We start from the raw sequence: 19,346 nt of genomic DNA on the forward strand, positions 1-19,346 counted from the left end.
CCCATAAGTGAAAATGTATGCACGCATGACTGTAAGTCGCTTTGGGTATTCTAGTATTATTTTCATAATGAGCAATATTATTCAATATTAATAATGTTTCTCTATTGATGTTATTAACTGCCTGGATACTTCCTGGTTCAAGGATTGGTTGCCGTGGCACCATGGGACCTAGGTCTGAGCCCTTCCTGTGGTGCTGTGCCAGGTGATGATGACGCAGGTAGCTAGGCACCCGCTAGGCTGGCAGAGAGAAAGTGACATCACTCTCGCTGTGTAATCCACTGGTCACTGTAAGCCTATGGCCTTGGTAGCACTCTGGTGACTGGACAGTGGACACACACAGTGTAGATGAGATGTGTTATGTCCAATGTATTGCTTGAGTCTATAACCTTTAAAGACCACTGACTTATGTCAATGGGGGAATGGTATTCTTGAGGAAAAATAAGTAGGAGGAGTGCTTCAGGTATTCCAAAACAACCACAAGTGCTCTTAGGGGGAAGAGTAATTGAAAAGCTGAAGGAAGAATTATAACCACAAATTAGGTGCTAAATGACATATCAAAATCCAAACACTCTTGTGGGTTTGAAAGTTAATAAGCCTCTAATGTGTGGGCTAAGACATCATTAAAATACACCAAGTAGGCGCATCGGCTTACACTTATTTGTGTAGTTCAGTATCCTAATAAAATACTATGCTACAAAAGACTTAATCAGGGTGTCTCACTCTGTGTCAGACACCCTGATGAAGCCATAAGCTGCTTCTTAACTTTCAAACCCACGAGAGTGGCTGGATTTGGCCATTAGCACCCATTTGTCATTATAATTTTTCCTTTAGCTTTTCGAGGGAATGGTATTGCCTAATAAATACCTAAATGGCACATCATAAATAATGACATAACAAATAAGTTCAAATTTGGGGGCCAAATTGCATCTTTCAGAAAATACACCACTTGCTGAACAATTGGACAAGGACTACCGTTAGGACCCTGAGGGGAAGCAGCATTCCCTCCCTCGTTGAATTGGATGACAAGACTGGGGTGGCCTCTCGTGCTACAGTGTTAGTGTCGAACGGTTCGTCCGTCTGAGAAAGGATGTGAGAAGAGGAGGAGGCTTGCGGTTTCTGTAGCAAGCATGCGGCTTTGTTAGATTCTGTGGATTTTGGACACCGGCTTTACATGCAATGTATTTGTGCTAAATGGAATTCGTGTTTCCCTTTTGTGTTTTACCGGATACATTCTTATAGCTTGGAATCGAGTGTTTTCCTGTGCGGCTCCGTTCATTGGTAAACTAGCGGTTGCATCAGTCGACTGTCAATCAAGTCGAGGCTCTCTGCACCTGGTATTAATTTAAATTTGCCGGTGAATTTTCGTGAACATTGAGTTTTGGAGCAATCCTTTTCTTTTAGCCTTTGGTATTTCAATAACCGAGAGTTTATTGTGCAGCCTATTGACAAGGTAAGATTGTAACCGTAACTCAGGCTACTGTACCCCTAGTTATATTAACAGCGGACTGCATCCCCGGAAAATTTCAACATTGTATCTTGACGGCGCAAGGAGGAACTAGCCTACAAGTACACGGTCCTCTCGATTACTGTATCAGTGATTGCCAAAGCGTTGTTTGACAGCTGCCTTTGGGAACGCGTTGGCTCCTCCAAGCAAGCCCTATTGTCCATCTGCTATTGTTTTCTACTGCGGATAGATCAAAACATTAACAGATCGAACATGTCGCTCAGCAGAAGTATTGAATGGGAACACTTTGAGGAACGGGACAAAACGCACCGTTCATCAAGGGCTAACGGCTCGGGATCCCAGTCCGGCTCCAGAGGCAACGGTCTTGTGCCCAGCCCGGCGCACAGCGCGCACTGTAGCTTTTACCGAACGCGCACGCTCCAGTCGCTCACCTCCGAGAAGAAAGCCAAAAAAGTGCGGTTCTACCGAAATGGGGACAAATACTTCAAGGGTTTGGTGTATGCCGTGTCCAACGACCGTTTTAGGTCATTGGACGCCCTGCTTATGGAGCTTACCCGGTCTCTCTCGGACAACGTCAACCTGCCTCAAGGTGTCCGGAGCATCTACACCGTGGACGGCAGCAAGAAGATTAGCAGCCTGGACGAGTTAGTGGAGGGTAAGGACACGCAGTCACCACCGGTCCCCTCCCCACACACACAGTCCAGTCCTACAAATGACATAATAAATAATGTAGAGATCAATACTCGCGCATATTGATGAATGAGCTGATTGATCCAAGGAACTCATTATTAGATTTCACCAGACACTCCTATCTCTCAGGTTTCATCATACAATCTTATAAACCATTTCATTTTTTACATTTTTTATTTCTCCTTTATTTAACCAGGTAGGCTAGTTGAGAACAAGTTCTTATTTACAACTGCGACCTGGCCAAGATACTGCTTGTCATCAGAGTTCCACCAGCTGTTTCACATTGACTCCTTGTTCATACATATGCAGGTGTATTCTGCTATCAGCTTTCCCCTTGCGAAGAAGACTAGCTAATGCTGCATTATAGGCTTATTATAGTACATTATAGCCTATTATACTACATTATATCCTATTCCACTACATTATGTGATATAGTAGTATAATAAGGCTATAATGTAGTTATGCTATTATATTATATGATAATGTAGTATAATAAGTCTATAATGTGGTATAATGAGGCTATGTAGTATAATAAAGCAATTATTAATAGCCTCATTATACTACATTATAGCCTGATTATACTACATTATAGCCTCATTGGGCAGCAGGTAGCCTAGCTGTTAGAGGCCAGCCAGCAACCAGAGGGTTGCCAGTTCAGATCCTGGGTCCGAACGGAAAAATCTGTTAGGAAGTGAGCTGGCAACTAGAGGGTTGCTGATATCAAATCCTAGATGCAATTGCCTGCCATGGTGCCCTTGAGCAAGGCACTTAACCCCCTCAACAGCAACTCACGGGTGCGGGGGGGCTACCTCCTGGGCACCTCTCCAAAACCTGTATGTATGTGTCTTTCTGAGGGGCTGGGTTAAAAGCGGAAGTCAAATTTAGGTTGGACCTTATGTGCAATTGACCAATAAAGTGATTTTAATTATACTACATTATAGCCTCCTTAGTAGGATTCAGGCCTATAGAGTATATGCCAAGTAGAGATCTTCCTCTCTTAGGCATTTTACAGTAAAGTCATATGTAAATACAGTAAACAGGTTTACTACTGTAATGCAATTGTAACCCATGTAGTCAGTCGTGGACATGCCTCTCAAACTCTAGGATAGATGATGTCACGTGTGGCTCAGTTGGTAGAGCATGGAGCAAGCACCAGGGTAGTGCGTTTGATTCAGTATGGAAAGTGTATGCACTCATTACTGTAAATCACACTGGATAAGAGTGTCTGCTAATCTTGAGATCATTAGTCTCTTGAATCAGCAGGTCTTCCTTTTTGGTTAAGCAGTTGTGACACACACATGACCCAGTAGTAGTGTGCAGCCATCATAGGGTCACGCCCTGACCTTAGTTATCTTTTTTTTCTTTATTATTTTGGTTAGGTCAGGGTGTGACAAGGGTGGTTGGTTTAGTTTTTGTATTGTCTAGGTGTTTTTGTCCTGTCTAGGGTTTTTGTATATCTATGGGGTTTTAGTATGTCAAGGTCTATGGTGGCCTGAATTGGTTCCCAATCAGAGACAGCTGTTTATCGTTGTCTCCGATTGGGGATCCTATTTAGGTTGCCATTTTTCCATTTTGGGTTTGTGGGTTATTGTCTGTGTAGTTGCATGTCAGGACTCGGTTTATCATAGCTTCACGTTAGTTTTAAGTGTTCTTCGTTTATTAAAGAAGAATGTATTCTTATCACGCTGCGCCTTGGTCTCATCATTACGATGAACGTGACACAGAGTGAGAGAGTGTGTGTGTGTGTGTGTGTGTGTGTGTGTGTGTGTGAGCCACATAGATGACAGACCCGTTGTAGTAGTAGGCAGCACAGTATTCATGAATGTCCATCGCTCCTCCATTGATCTTAGAGCAGTGTGTGTGTTAGTGTGTGCTCTGGCCAGTGTTCTGTGCTTCATTGGCTGTTAAAACAGTCCTTAGAGTGATTTTTCACCCTCTGGGCATAAAACATGGACGTGTCCCCCTCTGCACCCCCTTCATACCTCTGCCAATGATCTGTTCACTTTGAACATGATGAGGGAGGAGAATGGAAAAGGTCAACATTGAGGTGTAGAGGAAGCTGTTATTATAACTGTACTAATAGACCAAATAAGATATGTACAACTACCTCCAATGGTCAGGTCATACCATTTATTATATTACAACATGACTTATTAGCTCAGTCATTTCATAGGAATGCTTAATAAAGAATCATGTATATTGTCCCAACTAGACCCTACACAACTAAAGGCAAATTAATTCAGTAAGTGTGTGAGTATTATTCCAGAAATGTATGCAAAGGTTGAGAAATTTCAACATTACTTTACATTAGAGCTCTCTCCCTACTCGGCAGATTTTCTATATATAGACCTACACCGCAATGGGGGCTGGTGGGAGGAGCTATAGGAGGAAAGGCTCATTTTAATGACTGGAATCAAAGGAACGATATCAAACGTATGGAAACCACATGTTTGACTTCGTGCCATTGATTCCATTCCAGCCATTAAAATGAACCCGTCCTCTTATAGCTCCTCCCACCAGCCTCCACTGCTACACAGTGGTTCGTTCTGTGTGTGAACCTCTCTGTGTCGCAGGCTGCAGCAGTGACAGTGGCCGGTGTCTGGGTAATACCTTAATCTTCGTGTTGAGTTCTGCTGTCTGACCTGTGACCTCTCTACGATCCTGTCTTGGCGTGAACGGTTACGGTTATCGCACCGTGGTAGCTCTGTCATAATCAAATCAATCCACAGCAAAGAGAGATGAGTGTGGAACTTGTCTTTTCATTTGTATACTGCAGCTTATCTCCTGACTCCCGTTAGTCAGCACCTCCAGCTATAGGCTGTGATTTGTCTTTACTTCACTGCTGTCCTTTTCTCCTGACCCCTCTCTCCTCTCCGTTTATTCTCAGCTGACATCCTTCCTTCCAAATATAAGCCTCTGCACTCGTTCCTCCGCCCATGTCCCCAGAGAGGATGGGGTGGTAGATTTAGGTCAGAGCCCAATCCCGTGGCTGTGAGACACATTGCATCACTTCTGGTTGGGCTGGCAGGAAGGAGAATGGGTGCTGCCGTGGGACAGTGAGTGTGGTAGAAGATGGACTGGCACCAACACATAGCCAGGCCTACTACTTCTGCCTCACCTCTGGATGTAATGCCTGTTTTCTGCCAAGTAACCATTCAGAGTGGAAGATGGAATCCTCCTGGCAGGCATCACACTTTCTCTGCTCTGATTTGAAAGGAAAGCGGGCCAACTCACTTTCTCTGGCTTGTTGTTCTCATCTTGGGGGTATTTGGGTTTATACTGCAGTAGGTATAGTGGCCTGTGAGGTCATACTCTAGGTACTGTGGCTAATGAAGAGTTCCGTGTAGGTTTTACCTTATTATAGGAGTAGAGTTTGAGCTCTTAAGCCAATCCTATTGGACATTTGATATGGTGCCAAGTTTATTTTGGAACCCCTCTAACCATTCCATTCTTTCTACTGTAAAACAATGACTGGACTCAAGTCATTCCATAAACAGTACACAGGTTGGGTTCCACTCAAGAAGTCCCCTCTTTACTGTAGAGATGCCATTGGTCGGGATGATAAGTTTTAATTATCGTAGCCTCCTCAGTAACTTATGTTAGTGGGTTGCGGCTGTACCCTCAGTGGCTGTCACCTTGTCCTCCTGCTGTGATATGGAGAAATAGGGCACGGCTGTTGTCAGGGGTCAGGTCACAGAGACAGGAGGAATGCAGTCAATCCGTCAGAGGATTGTCTTGGCCTGGCTGTGAATGAGGCCTTTTGACTGGAGATGTTGGAGGCCGAACACCAGAGTCTTGTCTTTGTGTACTCAGCCATCAAATGGATGTGAGTGTGTGTGTGTGTGTGTGTGCTCCCAGCCCCATTGATTGAGGACTACTGGCCCAGCCTGGCCTGTTGTGTGAACCTCATCAAGCCCCATTCATTCATTCATATGTGATCCCTGGACGATGGATGGGATTACCCTGTGACATCCACCACACTCTCTGCTGTAGTGTGCTTATTGAAATGACAGTGAGGCATTGGATTGGATTCAAACCAAGCCAAACCACGATAGTGGTCTTATGCTACACCAATTGTGTGCCATTTGAGGAGGACTTTCAATCAAATTAAATGTAATTATAAAGCCCTTTTTACCTCAGGCTGGGTTTGTGACATCGGCTAACACCCCAAACAGCAAGCAATGCAGATGTAGAAGCACAGTGGCTAGGAAAACCTCCCTAGAAAGGCAGGAACCTAGGAAGAAACCTAGAGAGGAACCAGGCTCTGAGGGGTGGCCAGTCCTCTTCTGGCTGTGCCGGGTGGAGATTATAATAGTACATGGCCAAGATGTTCAAACTAGAGATCGACCGATTAATCGGAAATCGTTCGAATTTTTGGACACCTATTTGACATTCTTATTCTTATTTTCAATGACGGCCTAGGAACAGTGGGTTAACTGCCTTGTTCAGGGGCAGAACGACAGATTGTTACCTTGTCAGCTCAGGGATTCGTTTTTGCAACCTTCCGGTTACTAGTCCAACATTCTAACCACATGCCTTACATAGCACTCCACGAGGAGCCTGCGTGGCAAGCTGACTACCTGTTACGCGAGGGCAGCAAAAGCCAAGGTAAGTTGCTAGCTAGCATTAAACTTATAAAAAACAATAAATCTTCACATAATCTCTACTTAACTACACATGGTTGATGATATTACTAGTTTATCTAGCGTGTCCTGCGTTGTATATAATTGATGCGGTGCCTGTTAATTTCTCATCGAATCACAGCCCTACTTCGCCAAACGGGTGATGATTTAGCACTGTCGTTTCTCCAAACCTAACCATAAATATCAATGCCTTTCTTTAAAATCAATACACAAGTATATATTTTTCTAACCTGCATATTTAGTTAATATTGCCTGCTAACATGAATTTCTTATAATTAGGGAATTTGTGTCACTTCTCTTGCGTTCTGTGCAAGCAGTCAGGGTATATGCAGCAGTTTGGGCCGCCTGGCTCGTTGCGAACTGTGTGAAGTCCATTTATTCCTAACAAAGGCCGTAATTAATTTGCCAGAATTGTACATAATTATGACATAACATTGAAGGTTGTACAATGTAACAGCAATATTTAGACTTAGGGATGCCACCCGTTAGATAAAATATGGAACGGTTCCGTATTTCACTGAAAGAATAAACGTTATGTTTTCGAAATGATAGTTTCCGGATTCGACCATATTAATGACCAAAGGCTCGTATTTCTGCGTGTTATTATGTTATAATTAAGTCTATGATTTGATAGAGCAGTCTGACTGAGCGATGGTAGGCACCAGCAGGCTCGTAAGCATACATTCAAACAGCACTTTTGTGTGTTTTGTCAGCAGCTCTTCGCAATGCTTCAAGCATTGAGCTGTTTATGACTTGAAGCCTATCAACTCCCGAGATTAGGCCTGTGTAACCAATGTGAAATGGCTAGCTAGTTAGCGGGGTGCGCGCTAATAGCGGTTCAATCGGTGACGTCACTCGCTCTGAGACTCGGAGTAATTGTTCCCCTTGACTTTTGTGGAGCGATGGGTAACAATGCTTCGAGGGTGACTGTTGTTGATGTGTTCCTGGTTCGAGCCCAGGTAGGGGCAAGGAGAAGGACGGAAGCTATACTGTTACACTGGCAATACTAAAGTGTCTATAAGAACATCCAATAGTCAAAGGTATATGAAATACAAATGGTATAGAGAGAAATAGTCCTATAATTCCTATAATAACTACAACCTAAACCTTCTTACCTGGGAATATTGAAGACTCATGTTAAAAGGAGCCACCAGATTTCAAATTGTTCTCATGTTCTGAGCAAGGAACTTAAACGTTAGCTTTTTTACATGGCACATATTGCACTTTTACTTTCTTCTCCAACACTTTGTTTTTGCATTATTTAAACCAAATTGAACATGTTTCATTATTTATTTGAGGCTAAATTGATTTTATTGATGTATTATATTAAGTTAAAATAAGTGTTCAGCATTGTTGTAATTGTCATTATTACAAATAAATGTATTAAAAAAAAAATTGTCCGATTAATCGGTATCGGCTTTTTTTTGGGGTCCTCCAATAATCGGTATCGACATTTAAAAATCATAATCGGTCGACCTCTAGTTCATAGATGACCAGCAGGGTCAAATAATAATATTCAGTGGGTGCAACAGGTCAGCACCTCGGTAGTAAATGTCAGTTGACTTTTCACAGCCGATCATTCAGAGTGAGAGAGAGAACTTAAATTCACACAGGACACTGGATAAGACAGGAGAAATTCTCCAGATATAACAGACTGACCCTAGCCCCCCGACACAAACTATTGCAGCATAAAGACTGGAGGCTGAGACAGGAGGGGTCGGGAGACACTGTGGCCCCGACCGACGATACCCCCGACAGGCCCAACCACGAAGGATATAAACCCACCCACTTTGCCAAAGCACAGCCCCCACACCACTAGAGGGATATCTTGAACCCACTGGTGAATTATGATGCACCTGATCCCGAGTCGGTCCTTTGATGAGATCCCAATGTATGTAATAAGCTTATTGATTCAACACCAGACTTCAAACATTGCTTGTTTAGATGACATCATAGTGTTAGGGACAACATCAGACAAACACATTCTCAATCCATGACCTCTCACTTACCCCACTGAGTGAAAGCATATGTGTGTATTTGCTCAGTGATGGATCAGCGCACACACTGATGGATCTGCCCCCTCTCGTCCATAGTGTCCAGCTGATGTTTGGTTAGGGAGCTGTTTAAGGGGCTGTGATTCTCAGCTGTAGGGCCACTAAAGGGTCCGCTAACCTCTCTGGTGATGCTGCACCTGAGACCCCCCTCTCGTCCCCAGAGGTGTTAGGGACTGTCACCCCAGAGCCCCCTTCAGAAGGCCACCTCTGTTTCTCCAGGCTTTCTGATCTGAATTGATGATGGCTCCGTGTCTCATTTGGTGTCATCGTTTTCATCTGTTCGGGTCCCCCAGCTGTGGCCTAACGTCGTTAATTAGCCTTTGTTTAATTGGTAGATGAATAAATCCAGGCGTCGTGGGACTCGCCGTCTCGGAAGTCTCCTTCCTTCTGTCCTCTTCCTCCTCCTTTCCATCCCTTTTTATTTGTCTTAACGCAAATGAGAGGAACCATGAGAAGAGCAGTAGATAATACTGAAATGTCCAACATGAAAAGGTAGAGTTGTAGTTGAGAAGATAACAGATTGATATTAACCTCATGTCGATGGTCCTGGTTTAGGTTGATCTCAGCGGGGTGTTGGTGATCTTATGACCAAAGGATCTTCATTTTTTTCAGTCGTGGGTCTTGAAAATAATGCTGGGTATTGAGCTATTCTGGAGGGTTAGACATCGTCTTCACACCACTCTCGCAAATGACTCCTTTCCCTGACGGATGACACCTTTATTTAAGCAAGCTGTTCTTCTGTCTCCACGGTGACTCCTTCACTGTTGTCTTCCTGTTCCTGGATGACTGACTGCTGAGAATAGGATGTTTTGGTTATCAAATAATAAGAGCAAGGTTGACTGCATTAGGAATATAACTCATTTACCTTAGCTTCTGTAAGCTTTCTATACGGTTCTAGATGGATAGATTCTGTTCATTCATTGTTCGTTCCCCTTCAGTTCCTTTAGATTCCCCTCTCTCCCTCTTGTACAAACAATAACAATGTTTTCTCACCTTAGTTCATTTAGTGTGATTTAGCATCACATCTCTTTGAACATCTCTATCTCTTACATATAATATCGTTTTCTCACCTTTCTTAGTTCAGTCATGTTGTCAGCGATCGGTGCCTTGAGCTGGTAAAAGGCCAGATACGCAAGTATAGTGCTATGTCATGACAGAGCAAGGACATCAAAGGCAGCAATATGGGTTCACTTAGTTGCATGCGTAGCATATTACATGCTGCTACAGTGTGCCATTCTGTGGTTTCATTAGTGTTGTGACAAACCTTAAAATCCATGATGAATGATTAGATGTTAGCCATGCCCAGAATGTGAAAATAAAAATCCTGCATGTGTTGTCCTCCCACAAACCGCCTTCAAACACAATCACCCACCCTCACATCCTCCTCTTTCCCTTATTGTGGTTCCATTTATCAGCCTTTTGAGTCGTCAAATTAATCTGGCCTTGGCTTGAGGGGAAACACAAACACATTTGCTAACTGTTACAATGGAATGCGGGCAAGGAAAAGGAAAAGACTTAGCTTTGGAGAGTATCCAATGTAGCAGGCCGAGAGAGCTGACAGAGAGGGCTGAGTTACACTGGCTGGCTGGCCTCCGTCTCAATGTGGCTTTTGTTTTCACTGGGGAACCTTAACTCCTTGTCATCCACAGTCAAGCCGGCTAGTTACTTTCCACGTCATGTGGCTAATTAACACTCCTTTAGTCATTTAGAATGAATGGTTATTCATTGACAATTGTAAAGTATCATTCAGAGCTGGAAAATGGATGGAGTTGATTACTGTAGCTTCAATAACTAAATTGCCCTACATTTGATAAGCAGTTTTTATAAACTGTTGATTCAACGATTTTTATGAAATATATATATATATATATATATACACTGCTCAAAAAAATATAGGGATTTTCCACCATAATTTGCAAATAAATTAATAAAAAATCCTACAATGTGATTTTCTGGATTTTTTTTCTCATTTTGTCTGTCATAGTTGAAGTGTACCTATGATGAATATTACAGGCCTCTCATCTTTTTAAGTGGGAGAACTTGCACAATTGGTGGCTGACTAAATATTTTTTTGCCCCACTGTGTGTGTGTGTGTGTATATGTATATGTGTATATATATATATATATTTTAAAGAAGCTTAAATTCGAACTACTTCTCCCCTCTTCCTCCCTTTAGGTGAGAGCTACGTGTGTGCCTCCAACGAGCCCTACCGCCGAGTGGACTATACCAAGAACGTTAACCCTAACTGGTCAGTGGGCATCAAGGCCGGCCAGTCCCGCTCCCTGTCCTCCCTCAGCACCCTGGTAAAGGGCGAGCTGCAGCGTAGTGAGGCCAGCCTGGGCACCAGAGACTTCATCAAGCCCAAGCTGGTGACGGTCATCCGCAGCGGGGTCAAGCCCAGGAAGGCTGTGAGGATCCTGCTGAATAAGAAGACGGCCCACTCCTTCGAACAGGTGCTGACCGACATCACGGACGCCATCAAGCTGGACTCCGGGGCGGTCAAACGGCTCTACACACTGGAGGGAAAACAGGTAAGATGGTAGTAATTCTGTAGATGCAACAACATGGTTACTTCCTATAGCACAAGGGTCTCAAATCCAATCCTGAGGTATATGATGTGGTTATTTAGCCATTTTTCCCCCTTCTTCTAAATAGCTTACAGACAGTTGTGTTCAACATATGTGGCCCATGCAGCAATCAAACCCTCAACCTTGCTGTTGCAAGTAATGAATAACGATACTTTAGGGACTCTATATTAGAGTATGTTGGGTTAATCCCAACGCTGCTGTGGAGATGGGAATCAGTACCAGATGGGATATCCATATTGAGTTTTCTGGCCAAAGGTCTTATTTATAGCATAGATGCTTCATGATTTATGAGTTTCAGCTGTATCAGCACTCAACCGTTATACTATCGCTAATCAACACAAACCCCATGGTGCACTACAAGTATCTCCATGAGTCGACCAAATCAACAAACTTCATGCTTTGTTTGGAATACAGTGTTTGATATTGGCCAGACATAATGGGACCCATCTCCATAATGGGAGTCCAACTCCATAATGGGAGTCCAAAACTTAAGTTTACCAAAAAGCACCTGGAAGCACCTGGATGATCATCAAGACTCTTGGAAGAATGTTCTATAGACAGATGAGTCCAAAGTATAACTTTTTGGACGACATGGGTCCCATTATGCCTGGTGAAAACCAAACATTGCATTGCACAGTAAGAACCTTATACCAACGGTCAAGCATGGTGATGGCTTGGGGATGCTTTGCTGCCTCAGGACCTGGACGACTTGCCTTAATAGAAGGAACCATGAATTCTGCTCTGTGTCAGAGAATGCTACATTTACATTTACATTTAAGTCATTTAGCAGACGCTCTTATCCAGAGCGACTTACAAATTGGTGCGTTCACCTTAAGACATCCAGTGGAACAGCCACTTTACAATAGTGCATCTAAATCTTTTAAGGGGGGTGAGAAGGATTACTTTATCCTATCCTAGGTATTCCTGAAAGAGGTGGGGTTTCAGGTGTCTCCGGAAGGTGGTGATTGACTCCGCTGTCCTGGCGTCGTGAGGGAGTTTGTTCCACCATTGGGGGGCCAGAGCAGCGAACAGTTTTGACTGGGCTGCGCGGGAACTGTACTTCCTCAGTGGTAGGGAGGCGAGCAGGCCAGAGGTGGATGAACGCAGTGCCCTTGTTTGGGTGTAGGGCCTGATCAGAGCCTGGAGGTACTGAGGTGCCGTTCCCCTCACAGCTCCGTAGGCAAGCACCATGGTCTTGTAGCGGATGCGAGCTTCAACTGGAAGCCAGTGGAGAGAGCGGAGGAGCGGGGTGACGGAGAGAACTTGGGAAGGTTGAACACCAGACGGGCTGCGGCGTTCTGGATGAGTTGTAGGGGTTTAATGGCACAGGCAGGGAGCCCAGCCAACAGCGAGTTGCAGTAATCCAGACGGGAGATGACAAGTGCCTGGATTAGGACCTGCGCCGCTTCCTGTGTGAGGCAGGGTCGTACTCTGCGGATGTTGTAGAGCATGAACCTACAAGAACGGGCCACCGCCTTGATGTTAGTTGAGAACGACAGGGTGTTGTCCAGGATCACGCCAAGGTTCTTAGCGCTCTGGGAGAAGGACACAATGGAGTTGTCAACCGTGATGGCGAGATCATGGAACGGGCAGTCCTTCCCCGGGAGGAAGAGCAGCTCCGTCTTGCCGAGGTTCAGCTTGAGGTGGTGATCCGTCATCCACACTGATATGTCTGCCAGACATGCAGAGATGCGATTCGCCACCTGGTCATCAGAAGGGGGAAAGGAGAAGATTAATTGTGTGTCGTCTGCATAGTAATGATAGGAGAGACCATGTGAGGTTATGACAGAGCCAAGTGACTTGGTGTATAGCGAGAATAGGAGAGGGCCTAGAACAGAGCCCTGGGGGACGCCAGTGGTGAGAGCGCGTGGTGAGGAGACAGATTCTCGCCACGCCACCTGGTAGGAGCGACCTGTCAGGTAGGACGCAATCCAAGCGTGGGCCGCGCCAGAGATGCCCAACTCTGAGAGGGTGGAGAGGAGGATCTGATGGTTCACAGTATCGAAGGCAGCCGATAGGTCTAGAAGGATGAGAGCAGAGGAGAGAGAGTTAGCTTTAGCAGTGCGGAGGGCCTCCGTGATACAGAGAAGAGCAGTCTCAGTTGAATGACTAGTCTTGAAACCTGACTGATTTGGATCAAGAAGGTCATTCTGAGAGAGATAGCGGGAGAGCTGGCCAAGGACGGCACGTTCAAGAGTTTTGGAGAGAAAAGAAAGAAGGGATACTGGTCTGTAGTTGTTGACATCGGAGGGATCGAGTGTAGGTTTTTTCAGAAGGGGTGCAACTCTCGCTCTCTTGAAGACAGAAGGGACGTAGCCAGCGGTCAGGGATGAGTTGATGAGCGAGGTGAGGTAAGGGAGAAGGTCTCCGGAAATGGTCTGGAGAAGAGAGGAGGGAATAGGGTCAAGCGGGCAGGTTGTTGGGCGGCCGGCCGTCACAAGACGCGAGATTTCATCTGGAGAGAGAGGGGAGAAAGAGGTCAGAGCACAGGGTAGGGCAGTGTGAGCAGAACCAGAATGCTACAGGAGCATGTCAGGCCATCTGTCTGAGCTGAAGCACAGATGGGTCATGCAGCAAGACAATGATCCAAAACACACAATTAAGTTTATATGGCAAAAAAGCAACAAATATGACGTTTTGGAATGGCCAGACCTAATCCCAATTGAGATGTTGTGGCAGGACTTGAAACGAGCAGCCCAGGATTATGCAGTGTTAGTTATCAAGAACTTTATCTTTGCATTTCCCCCCAGCTTAGTTTAGATTGGTGTAAATGTCGCTGAGTTACAGCAGTTCTGCATGGAAGAGTGGGCCAAAATTCCTCCACGCTACATGAGACTGATCAACAAATATAGGAAGCATTTGGTTGCAGCCATTGCAGCTAAAGGTGGCACAACCGGTTATTAGGGGGAAATTACTTTTTCACACAGGGGCATTGGTGTTGCATAACTTTGTTTATGAAATAAATCAAGTAAGTATGTAATTGTTGTATTATTTGTTCACTCAGGTTCCCTTTATCTAATTTTAGGTTTTGGTTGAAGATCTGATAATGAGAAAGGAGGCAAATACTTTTTCACAGCACTGTTTGGTCCTATTTAGTATTTCCATCTAGACATCTACAGTATGTCCCAAATGGCACCCTATTCCATATTTAGCACCCTACTTTTGATCAGAGCCTTATGGACCCTGGTCAAAAGTAGTGCACGACATAGGGAATAGGGTGCCATTTGAGACGCAGACCTAATGTGCTAGTGATGAACACGTGATGCATTTAATTTCCCATCATGGGCTTTAGTTTTAGATTGATATAAATGCTGCTAGCCTCATCTGAGGAAGAAGATTCCATCATAATGGATTAAGGGGGAGTGGATTTAGAACATTTCCTAGTCAGGTTCCACAGTTGTTAAAGATAAGTGGATTTTCTGATAAATCTGGATTGAAATGCAGTCTTTGTTTTTTACAGAGCTTTAACGGTTGGACCTCTTATTTCACAAGCAATGGCACTGTGCTGAGAGGTGTTAGGCAAGTGGTTCTTTGATAATGGCAGGATCATGATGCCGGTCAATGGAGTCAGTTTTTGTGAAGGACCGTTCGCTTAGAAGTATACAATGCTAATGCAGCAGTGAAGTTTTCAGTGCTAGACAAGGCTAAAGAAAAGAGAAGCAGTATCCCCCAAAATCCCATTCCTTCTATCTGAACTCTGAATATTGTCCTGGCAGAGAACACAGTTGACCCTTCTTTCCTGACAGATTCCCAGAGCCGGCGGGAATCTTCACGGACGGGCCAGAGAAGTGACTCATGAAAATAATGATCCTTATCCTCTCAGACAGTCAGACCGGCCAGCCCAACATACTGAAGCCTCTACTCAGAGGAGGCTCTATATCAGGAGGAGAGGCAGGGTCTGGATGATTTTTCTCTCTCTCTGACAGAGAAGACAGTTTATGCAGTACAGTACAATAGGCACTTTCAGTATCTGCACCTGTTTGCTTTTGTTTTGTGGCAATGAACCAGTCTTGCAGCACAAACTGAAATACACAGCAGTATTCGACCAGAAATGGCTGTCCAAGCTTGATTTTCAGCCCAGAGAGATGTTTTAGGTACATGATCAGTGATTCACCCCTTCAGTCCAACTCTGGCCGCTTATTACTCGGCCTTCCACAGAGAGTACAGGGATGGAACGACAGACAGAACGAGAGGAGAAACAAGCGATGACTGAAAAGATCAGCCATCACCTCTGAATCGACGGTCTCGCTTACTCCCTCTGGTACTCAACATCGCTGCTCTTTCAAAAATGGCCAAGCATAGGCTACAGCATGATGGATCCTTGGGAATGCCCCATTAGATATCCACCCCGGTACTAATTCAGTCCCATGTCTGTGACAGAAAGACTACTGACTCCTTGTCTGTCTTTATCCCTTCATGGATCGCTTAAACAGATTTGACAGTGCTGTAGGCTGAGACTTCATCATAAATGATGATGCAACACAGCTGCAAGTTGACTGGGACGTTTTCTCCATTCATCCGTTAACATTTAGTGTTGTCGGCACTAGACAGGGAGAGGAGGAATCCTGTTTTGTGTCGAGATGAAGCAGAGAGACTGGGTGTGCGAGAAAGAGGGAGTGCCTTTCCTACTCTGTCCTTGGGGACCGCTTCAGGCAGGCGACTCGCAAGGGCTGTTTGGAATGCAATGTGGCGGGCGGTTTGACTGCGACGCGCACTGATGATGTCACAGGGGATTTGCCTGAGGAAGCCGGTGGTAAATCCAAACGAGCGCTGCAGGGCTGTCTGGAATGCAGGCTGACTCTCTCTGGGATTTCACAGGGAAACCTCTTTCCAATCTCCCTGTTTTTTTGTATATTCTAACGCTATGCAAAAAAATTGTCCATGAGCTGCCAGGCATATGCAAATGACACGATTATGCTAATACATGAATGAAACGTGTTGGCTCCAACAATACAGTTGTTCTCGCTCACAGAGAATGTTAAGTGTGGCTTTGTCTGTAGCTTTCAGTTCGATTACAGTCAGTTCTATAGCATTTAGTTATTATGCTGCTTGCAATTTGTTATGGCAGCGCTCCATTTGAAACTATGGGTTACTGCATATACTTGTAGACAGGTTAGCTGACAACGTCACAAACATTGCACACGCTTCATTGGGGCAGAAGTCCGTGTGTTGTGATTCTGGATGTCCAGATAGCTAGCAACAGTAACAAGAAGCTGCCATGTGGGGAATCGTAAGCTAGTTTTATCTTGTTCTTGATACCATGTCTTGTTTTGACTGATGTCACGTCTATGCTAATATGGCTACAATTCACTAGCTAGTAACTGTAACAATGTATTTGAGAGACAACACGTGCTCATTGTGTAAATGTATGTATGTTTTCAGTAAACATTGAAGACGAAATATAGTTGACATGTTATCAACAATCTAAGCCGACCCCATCTGTTTTGCCCCATAGTTGCGCATGCGTCGGTTTTGTTGCAAAACAACCAACCCGTCTATAACCATGACAACAATAGAAGAGTTGGCTGCTGCACATACGGTATTGGACCCAGGCTAGCTCAAAGGACAGTACACAACCCTAACAGCAGCCCAGGCCTGTGGCGCTCTGAGGGATGGCCCATGTGCTTAAACACCATTTAAAAATACCTGGCAGCCAATGGCACTACAGCCATCTCACCAATGTGTATAGCATAATGAATGGAGCCTACAGTAACTCCTACCATCGTTGAGGGATAGGAAGCACTCATTTAGAGTTTTAGCAGATCAATATTTCAGACGTAAGATGCTGTAATATCTTGTTGTTCATTATAAATTGATAAGGCCCATATTGTTCCACTCTCTCTGAGCTGTTTTGATGAGTTTGAGTTGGTAACGCACTGAGCATGGGTTGTTAATGATAAGGTCGTTCTCCGTTACCCAGACCATCTACTGTATGTTCAACTCCTGAGAAGGATTGCTCTTCTTCCTGTCATATGCTTTCGTAATGATCCACTCCATTGATTGATTTATATCACCATATAAACAGCCCTTTCAGTCCTGATAGAGGGCTGATTGGGGATCCTCTGTTGCATGTAATGGCATATACCAGGACACCACATCCTACATGACTCCATCGAATGGGACCTCCAATACAATAGTTTTCTGTCACTGAGGAGGATCAATGGGGACTGTTTAAAAGCAGATGATCCCTTGTGGTTAATGGGGAGGTATTCATGGCCCTATAGCTGAGTAACTGTGTCCTTTTGATTCAATGAGGCAGATCATAGGAAAGGCCAACTCTGTGTGTATCACAATGAGGTTGGTTGCACCTTAATTGGGGAGGACGGGCTCGTGACAATGTCTGGCACGGAATAGGTGGAATGGTATCAAATGCATCAAACACATGGTTTCCAGGTGTTTGATTCCATTCACTCCATTCCAGACATTATTATTAGCTGGTTTTTCCCTCAGCAGCCTCTGCTTGTGTGTATCTAATCAGAGCTGGGCGCAAAACAGGATGTACACTCATGAAGCTGTGTCATTCAAAACATGTATTCAAAATGGAGGTCAATGTAGGGGCATTATGGCTGTAAATATCTTGTTTAACTTCTTAGTGATCCCTTCGCGCGCCAATCCCGTTTAACGGGATTGATTGGACAACACCCAGTGAAATAGCAGCACGCCAAATTCAAAAACAGAAATACTCATGATAATAATTAATGAATCATACAAGTGTTATACATCGGTTTAAAGATTAACTTCTTGTTAATCCAGCCACAGTGTCAGATTTGAAAAAGGCTTTACGGCTAAAGAAAACCATGCTATTATCTGAGGACAGCACCCCATCAAACAAACACATGAAAATCATATTTCAACCCGACAGGCACGACACCGAAGACAGAAATAACGATATAATTCATGCCTAACCTTTGAAGATCTTCTTCTGTTGGCACTCCAATATGTCCAATAAACATCACAAATGGTCCTGTCGTTTATCTCCAAAATGTCAATTTATTTGGCACGTTTGATCCAAAAAACACTGGTTCCAACTCGCGCAACATGACTACAAAGTATCTAATATAGTTACCTGTAAACTTGATCCAAACATTTCAAACAACTTTCCTAATCCAACTGTAGATATTTTTAAACGTAAATAATCTATCAAATTTAACACGGGATAAACTGTGTTCAATACCGGACATAAAAACAAAGTGGAGTGAGCTTTCAGGTCGCGCGCCCTTAACTTCTTACGGATAGGTGGGACAGTTGCGTCTCACTTGTGCAAAAAACGGAAAATGCAGCGCGGCAAATTCAAGAAAATGATATAAAATCAAACTTTCATTAAATCACACATGTAAGATACTCAATTTAAAGCTACACTCATTGCAAATCCAGCCAACATGTCAGATTTTAACAAGGCTTTTCGGCGAAAGCATAAGAGACTATTATCTGATGACAGCACCAGCAGTAAACAAAGGGGATAGCATATTTCAACCCTGCAGGCGCTACACAAAACTCAGAAATAAAATATAAAACATGCATTACCTTTTGACAAGCTTCTTTTGTTGGCACTCCAATATGTCCCATAAACATCACTATTGCTCCTTTTGTTCGATTAATTCTGTCCATATATATCTAGATGTCAATTTATAAAGCGCATTTGATCCAGAAAAAAAACAGCGTCCAAAAAATGCAACGTCACTACAAAATATTTCAAAAGTTGCCTATAAACTTTGCCAAAATATTTCAAACTACTTTTGTAATACAACTTTAGGTATTTTTAAACGTTAATAATCGATCAAATTGTAGACGGGGCAATCTATTTTCAATACAGGAATGAAAACAAACCAGCGCTACTCTTCACGTCTTGCACAACTCTCAACAGTGTACCCAGTTCCTAGTTGGCCTACTTCTTCATTGCACAAA

General features: G+C 44.0%; 1 protein-coding gene across 3 annotated transcripts in view; it reads left to right on the plus strand.

Moving 5' to 3' along the window:
• The first annotated feature begins 1,023 nt into the window (after positions 1–1,023).
• Positions 1,024–19,346, plus strand: part of LOC115122917 (serine/threonine-protein kinase DCLK2-like) — an 87,262-nt gene continuing 68,939 nt past the window's right edge. For 2 of the 3 annotated variants that reach the window (XM_065003911.1, XM_065003912.1), the window contains exons 1-2: positions 1,029–2,120; positions 11,029–11,384. In XM_065003911.1, the coding sequence (XP_064859983.1) occupies positions 1,718–2,120; positions 11,029–11,384 (759 nt within the window). In that variant the 5' untranslated portion in view covers positions 1,029–1,717. Of the gene's footprint in view, positions 2,121–11,028; positions 11,385–19,346 lie in introns of all 3 variants that reach the window. The other variant, XM_065003913.1, reaches the window with a different exon arrangement.

The sequence above is a fragment of the Oncorhynchus nerka genome, linkage group LG18, assembly GCF_034236695.1.
Source record: "Oncorhynchus nerka isolate Pitt River linkage group LG18, Oner_Uvic_2.0, whole genome shotgun sequence".
NCBI classification, from domain to species: Eukaryota; Metazoa; Chordata; class Actinopteri; order Salmoniformes; family Salmonidae; genus Oncorhynchus; species Oncorhynchus nerka.